The sequence below is a fragment of the Trichoderma reesei genome (assembly GCF_000167675.1).
Source record: "Trichoderma reesei QM6a unplaced genomic scaffold TRIREscaffold_8, whole genome shotgun sequence".
Taxonomy (NCBI): domain Eukaryota; kingdom Fungi; phylum Ascomycota; class Sordariomycetes; order Hypocreales; family Hypocreaceae; genus Trichoderma; species Trichoderma reesei.
The window spans coordinates 835,002-851,392 of NW_006711155.1; the positions used below are offsets into that span (position 1 = coordinate 835,002).

The following is a 16,391-nucleotide window of genomic DNA, read 5'->3' on the forward strand; positions in this document are numbered from 1 at the left end:
GCTGAAGTGCGATAAGGCAGAGCCGGAGTTCGAATTGCATGCAGTGAGGCCACGAGCCGGCCCGCTAGAAAACCCGGCAGGTCCGAACCCACCTGCAGCCACTATATCGATAGCAGAAACGGGGAGTTTCGTCCAATGACCACTTCATCGATGATTTATATCCATCATGTCTTCTGTTCAATTCCTTGTCTCGATTTGTTCTTCTTCTCCAAGGAATATACAATCACACCAGATGCCGTGACAGAATGAAAAGCAACGTCGTTGATACAAGCTCCCATCAGGTCACCAACTGACTCTCTCTCTCAACCCCGCTCTCTCACAAACCAGCAAGACACCGAGCCTCCAAGCACGAAAAGCCTCTGTTGCACAACGCCCGCGGTTTGTCTCTGATGAGCAAGGACGCTCTGCAGTCGATGACCCAAGACCGTCCCAATGGCCCAAGGCGAACTACAGGGGAGAAACAGCGGCCGGTTCTGCCTCAGGGCTTTTCCCCCAGCCCGGCCATGTGCCCTATCTTGCCATACCCCCCGATCCGAGGCAGCCAATCCCGGCCCGGTCTGGCCTGAGCTGGTACAGAGTGTGTGAAGATTGTACGCATGATTGGAGGCCTAGCAGCGCTTCTTTGCGTCTCCCTCTGGCCCTTATTTACAGAGGCTGGCCCCCCAAAAAAAGCCAGGAGATTGGGTTCTCTCCTTGGTTTTCTCTTTCCTTGACCGTTGCTCGTTGCCACGCCTGCACAACTTATACCGCAACATGCCTGCCGTCGTGACGCTATCTGGTAGACACGAAGCTGGCCCTCCGAGTGTATCGTTTTAGCCGCCACTGTTGGAGTGTCCATTCTGTCAAGAGAAGTACGTCTGGACGATCCCTTACTCATAAGAGAGTTACGCACGCGTTTGTGTGAGTGTGTGTGTGTGTCCCGCAATCCTTCGGCATCTCAAGAAGTGCTGTCATCGCGCTCGGCTCGAACCGTCGGGAGCTCCAATGCTCCAGCTCTCATTGACCAGCTCTGGGTTCAGGGGGCATAATTCATACGACACCATTTACCTCTCTATCCCGTGTCTTTCGCTCCATTGGAACTCACATCTACGCCGCGAGCAAGCCCAAGAATTGCCACATCCGCATTGCTTCCCCGCGCCGCTGCGAGGCCAATTGCCACACCTGGTAGCGTCATTGGAAGCTGCAACGGTATAAGTGACGATAACCTCCTCGACTTACAGCGTTCAACGACATGCCTGTTGAGGTTGATCCAGTGAACCCCGGCCCGCCCAGGGGGAACAAGGGCAAAGGAAATGCAACACACACCCGCCATGCCAGCATCGATGAGAACATGCTCGCGGGGGAACACCCGAGGTCTTCCAGCTCATCGTTTCCTTCATCGTCAACGCAGCAGCGACGGCCTCCAGCGAATAGCTCAGGGAGACTTAGTTTCCATGGGGAAAGAAGAATGTCGGAAACAGTCTTCTCGCAGCACTCTACCCAATCCGCCTCTGCTGGGCCCAGCCATCCGCCCATCGCTGCGGTGGCGGAAGCAGCATCTCCAGCAACGGTGGATAGAGAGGATGAGGCTCCTTTCGATGAAGAAACTGCAAATCCCCGTGCCAAGGACAGAGCGCGGAAGCACTACAGGCGCCCGAGCACTAAAAGACATGACAGCCCTTCTCGACTGTCCAACCCCATGGACTATGGAGTGCAGAATCCTCAAGATCCAACAAGAGGTGAGTGTCCCAACGTGATTTCGTCAAGGACAATCGATACAAGACTGACATGTTTCAATAGGGCCAGCTTATCATCATCCATTCAACGGAAGGCCTCCTATGCCCAATGAACCACCCATGAACGATGGCGGTCACCCTCGCTTCCCGCCTCTTCAAACCGTTCCAGGAAACTTTCCCAGCGGATACGGCTCACCAGAAAGACCATTTGCTGCCCCTGACCCGCCGCCTGTGTTTGTTCCATCGCCCATGCAAGCCTCATTTCCCCCAATGAGGCCACCACCACCTCATCCGCCACCGCCCCCTCCGCCGAACCATCAGCCCAACGGACCCCCTCTCAGTGGTTACGAACTCCTGGCAGCCAAGCTGTCGGGGAACTTGGCCGGGCCAAGACTAGCACCCATCTACCGACGGTTCGAATCTCTCCATCACCGGCTACTATTGCACATGCAGGACGAACTCATTGAGTTGGAAGAGCAGCTACATAGCCTCGATGCCGTGGACACGGAGAACAGAAAGTTTCCAGGGGGCATATATCCCGCATCACGGCGGCGAGAAAACATGAGCCCGACCGACGCGACCTGGAAGAAGAAGGAAATCATGACGCACCTTGCTCATAAGCTGTATCAATACAGTTTGTACCCTATTTCCGCCTCCCCAGGGTAATATCTAATCGGAGAGCAGATCAAGTCATGACTTCGTTCAGCGCAACCCATGTCATGGCCGAGCCGAGTATCAAAGATGTCTTCGATTACAAGGCCTATCTCCAAGACATCAACCCTCTCGTGGACGTCGAATGCCAGTTTCTGGACGCCACAGACGACCTCGTCAACTTAGTGCGGCGCAGACGACGCTCCAATGGCAACCCGCAGGATGATCCTCTCAGCCCCATGCCCAGGTCATCCAGCGTAGTCGGGTTTCCGCCACCGCCGAGCAGCCAAATCTCCAATGCCGGCAGCTCGCTCTACCCGGGCCAAAGCGCCGCGCCTCCTTCGGTCAAGGGCCTCGCGCTGGCCATGGCAATGATCGTGCTCGCGCCCATTGTCTGCTTCTCCGTGATCCCGGGATTCGTCGGCCGTATGACGGTCGTCCTTCTGGTGGGTCTCGGGGGAGCTGCTGCGTTGCTCCAGTCCGGGCTGTTTGCCCTCGTGGCGGAGGAACGAAGCACGCTGGACTGGGTTCTCTGCGCGGGGGTTTATGGAGGAGTCATGGCTGTGATTGCGGGCATTATCTAGGAGGGAAAGCGGTGTTTGATGAGATGATGGACATCGAGCGGGATGAAGCCGTAATGGTTGAAAACGGTTTGAGAAAGGCGGGATGTAATTTACATGGCATCAGCCATCTCGTGATGATTGAATGATTGAACGACTGCTCTATAGGAAGATCAGTTCAGAGAGACGAGCACTTCTAAACTAGTGAGCAGCAGCAAAAGGTTTACCCAGCCATGAGCTAGAACTGTTGACTGGCTGGCTGGCCGAGTCTGCAGAGAGGTATGTCTATCTTCGTCCGTGTAAGTGAGCCAAAAAGGAGGACAAAAAAGACAACTTCTGGACGAACGGGGAATCGAACCCCGGACCTTTCCCAAGCGATTATTTCTGATGCGGAGATCAGATTATGCTAAGGGAAAATTATACCACTAAACCATCCGCCCATTTGCTGATGGAAGGATTAGATGGATTTGCCTACATGAAGCTAGTTCCAGCGTGGAGTGGACCAATTCTGCAAGCCCACTTACACGCTCTTTCAATATCATTTTAATCAAGAAGAGCATTTGACAGATCGTCAGACAAGCTGATATGTAACCCTTCTTCGTTGAATTCCCGTTTTCAACAATTCCTCTCTCGCGAGTGTCATGTTTGCCGTGTCATGGCAAAATTACGCATGTTTAGTTCAAGCAGCTGCTTCATTCACTCGTTCACGATACATGTCCATCCTCAGCATCAGATGCATGTTCCAGCATTGTCCAGCATCAACCAACAGCAAGTGCTATTCCGACGATCCAAACCTTCGAAACACCAAACCCTTTGGTAGCGGCATAGCAGACGGCAAAACATACAACAGCAGCCTCGTCACGCCGTCCTCGTACATGATGCCGCCCTCAACAGGCACGTAGCCCAGCCGGCCGGCCACGCGCGGGCTCTTTGGGCTGTCCGGGTGCACAACGGCCATCATGTCGCGGACGCCCAGATCGTCGCGGAAGTATCGCAGGACCTCCCCGGCGGCCTCGGTGGCGTAGCCCCTGCCGCGGTGCTCCGGGAGGAGGATCCAGGACTGGTCGGGCATGGGGCTGCGCTGGACGACGTAGACGACGCCGATGCAGTCGCCGTGCGGCGCCGCGAGGCGGACGAGCCAGATGGCGGGCTGGTCGGCTGCAATGCGGCGGCCGCGGAGGATGGCGGGCTGGATGCGGCCGTGGGAGCGGTAGAAGGCGAGGGAGGATTGGGCGTTTGCTGTGGCTTCTTGGTCTGTGATGTTGAGGAGGTCGCTGGCCATTGTTTTGAGCATTGTGATGAAGGTCTGCTCGTCGGACTGCTTGGTGAAGTCGATGAGGGTGAGGATGAGTCTCTCTGTTTGGAGAATGGGCGCGAACTGCAGGGTTTCATGGGTCATGTTTTTTTGACGGCTTGGGTTTGATGACTTGTGATGATTTCTTTTGGGGCTCATGGGACGTCGATTGAGACGATGAGAAGATGGTGAGCTTGTAGACATGCTTGAGTTTTACAGCCTGCTTACGTGGAGTTGTCAGATTTTGCAAAATGAAGGTATTAGTAGTTGAGGCATGCTGAGTGAGCATTGGCTCGAACGCCTGACATCTCTATGGACTTTGAATACGTTATACGCGAATGGAGATACTACAATGTATGCTCGTTGTTAGAGAATTATCATGCTTGCAGGTCAAGAATGAACGCTGAACGTTGAGCTTGTAAGCCGAAGCTCCCGGAGACGCTGCAGCCGTTGAGTGGATCTATGGAGAAGCCGTGGAAGCGGGTAAACGGCCCATCTACCACGTTCTAGAATGATTGTAGTTTGTCCTTAGCCTTCAATTCGAATGAGGGTGGACGCAAAAGCCACGAGTCAACAAGCATCAGGGGATTTCGGGTCTTTCGTCTCTGGCCCATTGCCATATGGTTCCCTTGTCTAGAGCTAGGCCTTTTCTCCGGCCTCGATAGTTTGCAGCTAGCCCATCGAACAAGACCTTGCGGTCGTTTCTTTGTGTACCTGTAGTAGTTCTGATCCATCTGAGACGGGTCAAGAGTACAGTACAGTAGAGGAAAATGGAAATGCTTGTGGAGCAGAATTTACTCTGCGGCAGAGGCACACTCGCTGTGCCATAAATGTCTTTGGTTGGCTGCGCAGACACGACCAATGCTGCTCAGGCGCTTACAGGGTAGGTAGGTCGATATCTTGGGGAGGATGGATGGGTGGTGTTGCATCACAATAGAGTGGCAAATTTGTCGCTTAGAAGTATCGAGTACGCACAGCTCCAGGGACAAACCTATTCGATCTTTTTTTTGGGCGATCTGTCGCAGGCGCCTCGCTTGTCCATTAGCGGACGAGACGGCGTGGTGGGAAAAGGGGCCGGCCAATGAGGGCTGGAGGAAATGAAGCCATCACCGCCGCCAAATAAGAAGTCGACTTTAACCCTTACATGAACTACTTTACCCGTACCGTTGTTTTATATTTTCCGATATTGCCATCTCCAGACTTTTTGGTCGCAGGGACGAGTCGTATCTCTTCTTTGTGGTCGGTTGTAGTACTACCTAGTTTGGCTCCCGCTCGTACGATGCAAACAAAGAGACGAATGCCTGGCTTTGCCTCTTTCAACGGTACACAGACACGGCGTCAATTGTCGGTGCGCATGTGTTTCAAAATGAGAATCGATGCAGCAAGGGGTGGTTATTGCGAACCCTGTGTGTGTGTGTGTGTGTGTATCCGCAGCCTGTGGATGACTTGTGACTCGAGTCTGTGAGGTTCTCACTGCTTATGTACCTATTATATATTATCCATCGTGATCTGATGTGCTCAAATCCCCTGCCTGCATCTCCGGGGTCCTGCTGCAGACTGGGCCCCGAGACACGTGCCGTCGCCCAACTGCATCTGTCGCGGCGGTGGATCTGAAACAGGTATAAGGTACTAGTACCTAGTACTAGCACTAGGTAGGTAAGGTAGTACCGGTACCTGTCCGGCCGGGAGCCAGAGGTCGCGTTTCACGTGTCCACACAGCAGGTTCTGCACTGGCAGGGGACGAGACGGGATTTCAAGGGGAACATGGATGAGCTGGATGGAGCACATTGATGATGATGCACAGCACAGCAGCAGCAGCAGCAGTACTAGTAGCTGGAGCCCACTTCGACAGCAGCGTCTACTGTAAGTAATAATTAGTGGACGCGGCTCAACGGTGGTGCAGAAGCCTTGCTGCAGGGCGGCCCCTCTGTTCGTGGGCCGGGGGGGCCAAGACACTCAAAGGCCCCCTTGCTTGCTTTGTTGTGTCTTGTTTGTATGTATGATTATGACCCTCATTTGCTGTTGTCTCGAGCGTTGGAGCAACGAGCACAATGATGTTACGTATTCTGAAGTGACTGGGTATGAAAAAATATTCCAGCAATACCTTGAGCATCTGATAGCACTTGACCGCGGAGGGCATAAAGGGACCAGACGGTGACTCGCGCTAGTATCCAGGTGCAGGGACGGGAACAGGCACAGATTCAGGTACAAGTACAGGTACGGGCGCGAGACTGGCCTCTTTGTCCCGGCTTCGAGGCTACTAGCACAATTCACATTGTCAGGTACCGTAGGTACCTAGGTACCTAATAAGGTACTCGCGTACTCGTAGTATGTAACTCCTCCCAAGAAGATGAAACAAACCAACACGATCCGCATCCATCAATCTCAGGCTTTCCTCTCCTCTCCTCTCCCCCGTCCTCTGCCTGTCCTGTGCCTGGCGCCACCCCCCGACTGACACTGTATACCGTCCGATCGGCCTCGAATCGCCCTCTCGGATCGGCTGTGCGACCGACCATCATTACAGCGAACGGCTGGCCACTTCGCCAGGCACCGTAGCCAGCCCGCCCGCCCAACCGCCACGCCCCCTGGCCTGGCCAGAACCTCGACTGACGGGGGCGGAGCAGATCCAGCGCCATCAAATCAAAGCGGCGTGCAAATGCCCCCACCGGCGCAGGCAGAGCAGAGGCACAAGGCTCGCGCTCCCAAATTGAGCCTCGTCACGTCCATGTCCCTTGCGTCGCGGCCCAGGAGCGAGGTTCCGCCCTCAACCACCACTAGCCCTCCGGCCAAGCCACTCATTTCCACCGATCCAAACGCCCAAAGGCCAGAGTCGCACTCGCAGCTGCAGCTGAGCACGTCCCCGACGCTGACGGCGACTGTGACCCGCAACGTCAATGCTTCCTTTCTGGATGACCCGACGCCAATCGAACCCGCCATGGCCGACCAACACGCGTCTAGAGGCAGAGTCCGCGACTCTCACGACCTCTCGCTGTCCCCACGCAACGTCACCCGGGACTCGCTGGTGAATAACATGCTGCTGTCCCTCGACCAGTTTTCATTGGGACACACCTCATCCACCACCACCCGCTCCTTTGGCGGCAAGGCCCTGACCTACGACGACCCGCGGCCCTGGGCCCACGACACCATCACCGGCAGCTTCTCCCACGGCTTCCAGCCATCAGCCGCCGCCGCCTCCTTCTCCTCCTCCTCCTCCTCCCGGCACCCGCAGCCGTCGCGACACCAGTACTCGTACAGCTCCGACTACGACGACGACTCGACCCGAACCTCGGTCCAGCTGCCCAGAGCCCGGAGCCGCAGCCCCAACCGACGCAGGAGCAACAGCAGCTCGACCTTCCAGGCATCCTTCCCCAAGCCCCCCGGCGTCGCAGATTCTCCCATCCATCGCGCGCGACCTCGAGCCAACACCGGCAGCAGCACCAGCAGCGCCAGCTTCGACGCGGGCTACCCTCAAAACATTGCTGGACCTGCCAGCTGGGATCGCACCGGCTTCAGGCGCTCGGCGAGTTTTGATCTCGGGCCGCTGCAGGCGCAAACGCAGCTCAATGCGCCCTTGATCTCCCCGTTCCACATCGACTTCCTGACCAACCCGTCCAGCTTGGACCTGGATCCCGTCGACGGCGCCTCGGGACACACCAGACGACCAGCAAACCACCAATTGGTGGCACCTGCCATGGCCTTAAGCGACTTCGATGCCGCCCCGGCGCCCAGCGTCAGCTACGGCAAGTCAAAGACCGACCAGCTCGCCGCCTCCCAGTCTGCCGGCGGACTTGCCCAGCCCAAGGAGCGGCACGGCTTCTTCCGACGTGTCTTTGGTGGTTCCTCCAAGAGCACGACGCCCGCCCCCCCCGCGGAGACGTTGACGTCGCGCCTCACTGGCCAAGGGAGCATCGTAGCTGCGCCTGCCCCCAAGGACCCTCTGCCGCAGCCGCAGCCGCAGCAGACGCAGCCGGTGCTGCAGAAGAAGTCGTCGTCCTTCTTCCGCCGCCGCAAGAAGTCAGTTGCTGACGAGGCGCCGCCGCTGCCTTCCGATGTGCCTCCTGTACCCTCTCTCGCTGATGTCAATGGCAACCTCCATCCCGACTCTGACCGGACCACAGACAGCCCTGCTGGCAGCCTGAGGCAAATCATGACCCCGTACCTGAAGGACGGCGCCGCGCACTCGCACTCGCACCCTCTTGGCGACATCACCAACAAGGCAGCCCCCAGAGCGGCTGAAGACGACGACGATGATGATTACAGACCAAATGTCCAGCGAGAATTCTCTCCCGACTACGAGCTGAGCCCCAATGCCAAGATTCGGGTAGTGCGCAACTCGGATTCGGACCTAGATCAATCGGCTTATGACAAGCCTGGCCGAGCTCCCAACAAGCTCGTGCACAGGAACAATTCCTTCCTGGACCTCGACGGAGGTAGTGACAACGAGGAGCCCCCTGTTCGCCGAATGTCTGACAAGGAAAACGATGGCCGATTAGCTTCTCCCACCGCCCACAAGAGCAAAGACACTGCTGGTACACTGCGCGGTAAGAAGTCGCCGCGTATCACCGACCAGGAGAGGTTTGGCGACGAGCCGCCTCGTCCTCACAGGGCTCCGCCGGTCAGTGAATGCCGGTCGACGTCCTATGCCTCGGCATCGACAGACGACGGAGACTACAAGACGGCCCCCAGTGCGGCCCCCAGCGTTCGCGTTGAACGATCGAGCGAGTCAAGTGTCAGGGGTCCGGGGACGCTGGACATGCTTAAGAATCGAGACTTGGACGAACCTGAATTTGTTATTGGCGAGCCGACCGAGGATGAACGGCAAAAGGCGCAGCAGATATTCGACGGCTGTGAGGACTTCATCCCCAAGGAAAAGGCTGCCTCCTGGATGGGTGAGGAGGGCCCCATCCGGCAGCGCACTTTGCAGGCATACATTGAGCTGTATGACTTTACCGACCTGAGCATCCTCAATGCTCTGCGCAAAGTGTGCGGCCGCTTAATCCTACGCGGTGAGACACAGCAAGTCGATCGCATCCTCGTGGCCTTTTCCAAGCGTTGGTGCGATTGCAACCCAAACCACGGCTTCAAGGCAACTGGTCAGTTACATCATCCCCCCCCAAATTTCCCTCAGTGCAAATGGTTTCCATCTCTAACATTGTCTAGACGTCATCCACACCATATGCTACTCTATCATGCTGCTCAACACCGATCTGCACCTTGCCGATATCGAGCAGAAGATGACCCGTAGCCAATTTGTGAAGAACACACTGACGACAATCACACAGGCTGTGGAAGAGTCTGTTCCGGATGCGTTCGACCGCCCCAGCATTTTGCCTGAAAGGGGCTCTGTGCTTCATGAGGGGGGACGGGCTGTATCCGAGCCGCAAGAGAAGAAGTCTTTCCGCAACTCGTTCCGACCACCACCTCGCATCGATACCCAGCTGGTGGATGCCCACGACGACTGCGGGCCACTTGTCAAGTCGTCCTTTTACGGTTCGATGAAGGCTTGGGAGGAGCAGATTGAGATCGTCTTGAAGAGCATCTACAACTCCATCAAAGAGGATAAGCTGCCCCTGTTTGGTGCAGAACCAGAGAAGCACCTCCATAACATGCCGTCGCAGAGCAACCTGTCTGTCATGGGCATGCTCAAGAGGAGCCCGAGCGTCCTGAGCAAGGCACCCTCGGAAAGCCAAATGTCGACGCGAGGCCGGCTCGCAGACAACAGCCGCAATGGCAGCTCCCGATGGGCGTCCAAAAGCCGCTCGCGAACCGGGCTTGGGCGCCAGGGCTTCAACTCCAGCCGGACGAGCTTCGACGACACCAATTCTCTGTGGAGCCCGGCCATGTCCTCTGCCACCTGGAGCCGCTACTCCCTGGGGCGGACTCAGGGCTCCATGTCTCAAGATTCATTCGGCTCGGCAATGCCCCGAGGAGACTATCAGCAATCCATCGGCTTTGCAAATGCTCTGAGCCAAGCTATTGTTCGTTCCGACGATGCGAACGTCAATGATAACATGTCGGTCATGAGCGCTGATGTACCTGCTACGGGATTGCTGGACGACGAATCGCTCGAACTGGCCGGCCCTCCGTGGATCAAGGAAGGTCGAGTCATGCACAAGCATCACCTGGACGGTGTCGGCAAGAGGGCAAAGGATCGAAACTGGACCGAGGTCTTTGCCGTCATCCAGAGAGGTCAGATGAGCATTTTTTCGTTCAACGCCCCCAAGTCGACGAGGCAAAAGAGCCGCACAAGGAACGCAGACAAGGCCAACGCCCCCGTTGGAGGTGGTAACTGGCAGGACAACGCCGTAAACCTGGGCACGTTTAACTTGCGACTGACCCTGGCGTCGGCTCTGCCATCGCCCGGATATTCGCGGTCGAGGCCGTATGTGTGGGCGCTCAGCTTGCCCACGGGTGCCGTTCACCTGTTCCAAGTCGGAACGCCCGAGATTATCAAGGAGTTTGTCAGCACGGCCAACTATTGGAGTTCGCGGTTGAGCACGCATCCGCTGATCGGTGGCATAAGCAACATCGAATACGGATGGAGCGATAGCGTCATCAACAGCGCGCTCGCTGGCGCCAACAGTGACAATGCCTCCATCATGAGCGGCGGCCGAACCTCACGCCCTGGCAGCCGTGCCGCTCACGGTCGCCAGCCGAGTGTCCAGAGCGTCAACATGCCTTCCTCTAGCATCGATCTCGGATCCGGGCCCTTTACTTCCGGCGGACGCGGCAAGCTGCCCGGTGATCGCATCACCATTTCCGAGTGGGCACCTCCGACGCAGAGCATGCGGCCGAGCCATTTGTCCGAGCCGGAGCAGCTGGAGGCTCTCACGGCATATGTCAAGAGCATCGAGGATGACTTGCAAAACCACAACCAACTGCGCAGCCCCATGCTTCTCGCCTTTACCCCCAGGGGCAGCAACGCGAACAAAGCCATGGCAAACTGGGAGCGCAAGAGCGCCTACTTGCTTAGGGAGATTGTCAAGTTCAGAACCTACGTTGACACCCTGCAGCAGGCAGAGGCCCGGAGGCGGGAGATTTACAAGGAGCGAGACTTGGCTCAACGGGCGGCCAGAGGCGAGCTGAGCGATGGCGACATGGACCTCAGCGATGAAGATGGCGACGAGACTCTGCGGCCCTGAACGTTGCTTGAATGTTGTAGGACCCGGGACTTCTCCCCCCTGTTTCCGGTTCGATGCTGTTGTTGTCATTCCATTATTATTCGTTTCATTTGTGCTTCGGCTATTAGCCGTCTTTGATACCTCCTCCTTGGACTTTTCCTTCTACTACTGAAAGCAGTCGCGTCGGTTAATGCTGGTGAGAGAGGGGGGACATATACTGTACTATTAGTTGCATTTTCACTTGCCTGTGTTAGTATCTCTAGTTGCCTGTTTGAGACAGCGTTTTGGAATGTTGGAAGCATAAGCGAGCATTTGCCTATGAAAATAACAAAGAGAGTAATGGCCGCTGCAGCGGAACGGTCAAGCGCTTTGCTTTCACTGAACCTCCTACCCTCCCCCGAAAGTCTCCTGCGTCGTCGTGAGTGTGAAGGGTGACGAGCCTTTACGAAAGTTGGGTCAACGCAATTACCATTACTACTGGGTGTGAGACGAAGGGCTGGAGCGCCTTGTGGCGTTGAGCACCGATGTCCCTCCTTTGCTAAGATGTGAAGCTGAATATATATCATTGCAGAGAAATACCGATCCGAACCAACTCCAAGACGTGGCTGGTGTGCTTTTGACCTGTGTTTTGCCCGTCCTTTTTTCACCCCCCCCCCTTCTCACTCGGCTTTCTTAGACAGCGAGTAGCCAGAGAAGAAACACCACGGCACCTAATGGCGAAGACGGTCTCCCACTCGGAAGAGCAGCGTTGCCGCTGTCGTCGCTGCTGCCGGTCTCAGAGGGATCCGGATTCTGATTGCCCGTCTCCGATGGCTCCTGGCCTTTGCCGCTGTCGGTGGCAGTATTGGTGGGAGATGCCGATTGCTCGCCCTGCGTAGGCTGCGGAGAGGACGAAGAAGAAGAGCTGCCACCGCCCGAGGACGTTGCCGAAGAAGAAGAAGCAGGAGGAGGAGGAGGAGGGTATTCTCCCGGGGCGGCCCTGTTGGCGCATCCCTTGAGGTCAATGTCCTGCCAGCCGGTCGTCCGCTCGTCGTACAGGTACTCGATGCCGCCGCCGCTGCCGCTGTCGGTTTCGTTGCACCCGCCTGCGTAGTCTTGGAGCTGGAGAGAGAGAAAGTGCGCGGCGTAGGAAAGGTCGTCCTTGTCGGCTGCGTGGGCGGCGGCGGCGGCGGCGGCCCCGGACCAGTCGGGCAGGCCGCCGGCCCAGGAGATGGTGCCGGGGTCGCTTGCGTTGGAGACGGACCAGATGCCGAGCTTGATTTGCATGGGAGTCTGTGGCCATTTGGACGCTGGGATGACGGAGTCGGAGTCGGAGTCGGAGTCGGAGTCGTCACTGGGGTTGTGCCAGGTCTTGCGGACGACGCCGTCGATGGAAAAGGTGAGGCTGGCGGGGGTCCATTCGATGGCGTATGTATGGGGTTGAGAGAAGGAGGAGGTGTCGAGGTGGTGGGTTGTGTTGTAGGTGTTGAAGAGTGGCTGGCCGTCGTAGAAGTAGTTTGTCTGTGCTTGGTTTTCGTAGGCGCCGAGGAGTTCCTGTTGGTGGTTTTTGTTAACTCGAGTGTGAGGATTTGAGTTGCAAGTGTGATATAAGGAGGGAGAGAAAGAGAGAGGGGGAGGGTTGGAAGTTGGAAATAAGGGGGGAAAAAGGGGGGGGAGGGGAGAGTTTGGGAGGGCTCTGCTGATATGAGAAGAAAACGAAGCTCACCCAGTCAATCTCGTCTCCAGAATCCGACTTGAGGACAATGGCGGTGATGAGGCCGGGCCCCTTGGCGGCCTGGGCCTGGACGCTGACCTTGCCAAAGAGGAGGTACTTGGTGCTGGTCAGGGTGGGCGCCTGGCCGTCCTGCCAGACGATGAAGGCAGCGCCCTTGCCTTCGGTGTTGTCGAGGGCGAGCTGGCGCTTGTCCTTGATGGTGGACGAGTCCGCGGTCCAGAAGGAGGTGAATTGGTCGTCGTCCCAGGAGGTGCGGGTGAAGTCGAAGGAGGTTTCTGTGGCGAAGGCGGGATCGGGGGGGCAGTCTTTTATCTGGAGAGTAAGCTCTTGCGTGTGAAAGATTTTTTTTTGGACTTGTGGAGTTGGGGATGGGGGTTTGTTTACGGGCGTCTTTCTTGAGGGGGTCGCAGTTTGAGAGGTTTTTGAGGCTGGCGAGGATGGGGAGGGCTAGGGGGGTGAAAAGGAGGAGGAAGCGGAGGAGCATGTTTGAGGCTCTGAGAGATGTTCTGTTGAAGTTCGATGGACTTTGAATGTTTGAAAGCTGTAGAGGATGGATTAAAATCTGGCATTTGGTCAATGAGAGAGAAACGACGTGGAAATCATTTTTACTTCTTTCTTATACTAGGTATAGCGCAAAGAAGCAACACGGCTGCTTGCCTCCTCGTAGGCTCGGTTTTCTTTGACAAGCTTCTTCTCTCGGCAGCATGATGGTGTACATGTAGCAGTGAATTACCTGGCACAGCATGACTGGTGAGATGAAGCACAACTGGCGGCCTTGCATGATGACAGGGGCAAGCCCCAAGGAGGTGGAAAAGAGAAGATGCTGGCTCTGAGATGGGAGGAGCTCATGAAGCTGATACTGTGGTGATCCACGAGCGTGTGACAGTGTAACTGGAATCTTTTTGATGGCCTCAGACTTCGAGGTGATACAATTTCACAGCCTAGGTATGTTGAGCATACATTGGGATCAGAGTCCAGCTGCCTTGAAAATCCAGTATCTAACGATGTTGTCAGCCATTGTGCTGTCACTCTAACAGCATACCCATCAGAATCGTAAACATGCTTCACCCGAACATTACAAGGAAAAGCGGTCATACAAAAGGCTGTTTCGGAAATGTCTGACAGGTGACATCAAACAGCTGCCGGCCTCCCCTATGAAGATACCGCTGTAACCCCTGAGCTCTCGGCTGCGGAGCGAACGGATGGCCTTCCACGCGACGAGCTGTGACGCCCGGTTTAATGGCGAAGCGTAGAAAAGCTGTTTGTTGAGTGGAAAAGCACCGCGGATCAAGCTCGTCCCTTGGTCAGAAAGTGTTGAAGGAATGGGAGATGTCGCGTCGATTGCCTCTGCGGGCATCCGTATACGGAGACAACAAGTGGGTGGATGAATACTGGATTGGAACTGCAACCGGAGAGGTCGTAGATGGTAGTGGAAGCAATATACCAGCGCCATGACTTGGTTATCCAGTATCTTGTTGAGTTTATATGTGTCTCTATCACCGCTACTAACATGAAAAATGTACCTATGTAGAGCAAGCGGCGTCTGTTCCCCCCTGCTATCGTGTATATATATACGCATATATATATTGCTAGTCTTACTAAGTCTATAGACTTGCCATAATGATACTCAATTTCAGCGTTATTTTGTACTCAGAAGCAGACTTGGCATAATCGACAGCCGGGTTGAAATGCCGATAGAGACGGGAAGAAACAGAACCATCATCTTCTCATCATTAATTAGCAAGCTTCTAGCAGGTATCCAACATGCTGCTCAGCGCCGTCTTCTCCGCGCTCGTAATAGTCAACTTGTAATAGCTCTTGACGTCAATCCACGACTTGGCGTACGTGCAGTAGAAGCTGGTCAGCGGGGGCTTCCACTGGTCGGGGCTGCGGTCGCCCTTGGAGCGGTTGGAGCTCGCGGAGACGGCCCAGAGCTGCGGGCGGGAGACGTCGTTGGCGAGGGCCTCGCGCTGGGCGGTGGTCCAGGTTGAGGCGCCGGACTGGGTCGAGTCAGTTGGTGTAATGAGATGAGATGAGAGGGGGTGGAAAGAAAGGTCGAAGGGGAGAATAAAGTAAGTAGAAGAACTGTAGTGAAGTGATGAGTGTGACAAAGATGCTGAGGTTATGTGGGTGTGAGGCAGAGGTGAAAACAGTTCCAGGGGTATATCAGAGGGCAACGATGGACAGAGAGGGACATGGAGACTGAGACCACGGAGAAGCAAGATGGCAGACTCACAATCCAGGCATTCTTCAGAGGCACCATGTGGTCAATGTCCAGGCTGGACGCGTTTGTGAAACTGGCATTGTCATAGGGGCTGATCCAGCTCCCAGACTGGGCCTCGCAGGCATTGTTGACCTGGACGCCCTCGCCATCTCGCTTCAACACGTACTCGCTGTTATGGCAATATGCCAGTCAGCCTCTTCGTATTTTATCAGTAGGAATCCAAGGAAGCTTGACGTACCGAGCATTGCAGTTGCCGGAGATGGCATCCCAGGTAGGAAACAAGTCGCGGGAGTAGCCCGTGCCAGAACCAACAACGGCGACTGTGAGGCCGGCGAGCTGGGTTCTCGCCGTGTCTTCGGATGGGATCCCGGGCTATTACAGTTGGGTCGTCAGTATATCTGATGTGTATGTAGATTTATGGTGCTGAGACTGGTCGGAGGAGAAGTTACGCACCGGTGCAGGTAGAGGAGCCGGAGCAGCGAGAGCCGCGATGGCCGAGGCGAGGGCAATAGAGAAAGACAGCTTCATGGTTGTCTTTATAAAAGGGTATATTGATCTTTGTATAATGCAGCAGCGATGTGGTCGAGATATAATATGCTATCAATCCCTTGTTGCTCTGTTCCCCCTTGGAAGCAAAATCCCCTCAAAGTCAAGCAGAGTCCAAGGGCAACCAGCTTCTTTATATATCCTGGTCGACCCCATGGCGGATCTCATATGCCACCAACTACTGATGCACATCGAGTCTCAATGTAGGATTCTCCTCTTCGTGGCGCTGCCTAGGCTCCATCACATAATATGTCTCAAGCTGTGCAACTCACGCGCAATAAGCCGCATGAGAACACTATCATGCCTGATCCCCTCATGACTAGATGCCGAGGAACATCACCCGCCGTATCCGCCCAATGAGAGCAGTGGAAGTAGAGGGCAAAGCATGGGAAATACCGAGATGGAGACGCGCCGTATCGTCCTAAGCATGGACATATCGCCGTTAGCAGCGCACAGTATACCATAATCGATTCGGCCCCCTGGCTTTTCATGATGGACTTACTCACATTCTGAACTGATAAAGGACCCCCAAAAGAAGTCGGAAAAGGAAAAGAAGAGCCACACCA

General features: G+C 55.7%; 5 protein-coding genes across 5 annotated transcripts; 2 read left to right on the forward strand and 3 right to left on the reverse strand.

The window, feature by feature from the left end:
• Positions 1 to 1,231: 1,231 nt before the first annotated feature.
• Positions 1,232 to 2,950, forward strand: TRIREDRAFT_107002 (uncharacterized protein; the record flags this gene model as incomplete). The annotated part of the gene is made up of 3 exons (XM_006964923.1): positions 1,232 to 1,718; positions 1,780 to 2,377; positions 2,422 to 2,950. 3 exons carry the CDS (start codon positions 1,232 to 1,234, stop codon positions 2,948 to 2,950), a joined length of 1,614 nt encoding a protein of 537 aa, XP_006964985.1.
• Positions 2,951 to 3,383: 433 nt separating this feature from the next.
• Positions 3,384 to 4,325, reverse strand: TRIREDRAFT_107003 (uncharacterized protein; the record flags this gene model as incomplete). The annotated part of the gene is made up of 3 exons (XM_006965087.1): positions 3,384 to 3,397; positions 3,451 to 3,455; positions 3,772 to 4,325. 3 exons carry the CDS (start codon positions 4,323 to 4,325, stop codon positions 3,384 to 3,386), a joined length of 573 nt encoding a protein of 190 aa, XP_006965149.1.
• A 2,830-nt stretch (positions 4,326 to 7,155) lies between these two features.
• TRIREDRAFT_107005 (guanine nucleotide exchange factor) lies at positions 7,156 to 11,362 on the forward strand (the record flags this gene model as incomplete). The annotated part of the gene is made up of 3 exons (XM_006964924.1): positions 7,156 to 7,271; positions 7,377 to 9,313; positions 9,381 to 11,362. The coding sequence occupies 3 exons, from the start codon at positions 7,156 to 7,158 to the stop codon at positions 11,360 to 11,362; spliced, it is 4,035 nt and encodes a 1,344-aa protein (XP_006964986.1).
• A 1,152-nt stretch (positions 11,363 to 12,514) lies between these two features.
• TRIREDRAFT_41768 (uncharacterized protein) lies at positions 12,515 to 13,358 on the reverse strand (the record flags this gene model as incomplete). The annotated part of the gene is made up of 2 exons (XM_006964806.1): positions 12,515 to 12,874; positions 13,047 to 13,358. Coding segments are annotated over 2 exons (672 nt in total), but the record flags the coding sequence as incomplete, so codon positions are not given.
• Positions 13,359 to 14,803: 1,445 nt separating this feature from the next.
• On the reverse strand, positions 14,804 to 15,807 carry TRIREDRAFT_107007 (uncharacterized protein; the record flags this gene model as incomplete). Its single annotated transcript, XM_006965088.1, has 4 exons — positions 14,804 to 15,055; positions 15,292 to 15,448; positions 15,518 to 15,651; positions 15,733 to 15,807. The coding sequence occupies 4 exons, from the start codon at positions 15,805 to 15,807 to the stop codon at positions 14,804 to 14,806; spliced, it is 618 nt and encodes a 205-aa protein (XP_006965150.1).
• Positions 15,808 to 16,391: the final 584 nt, after the last annotated feature.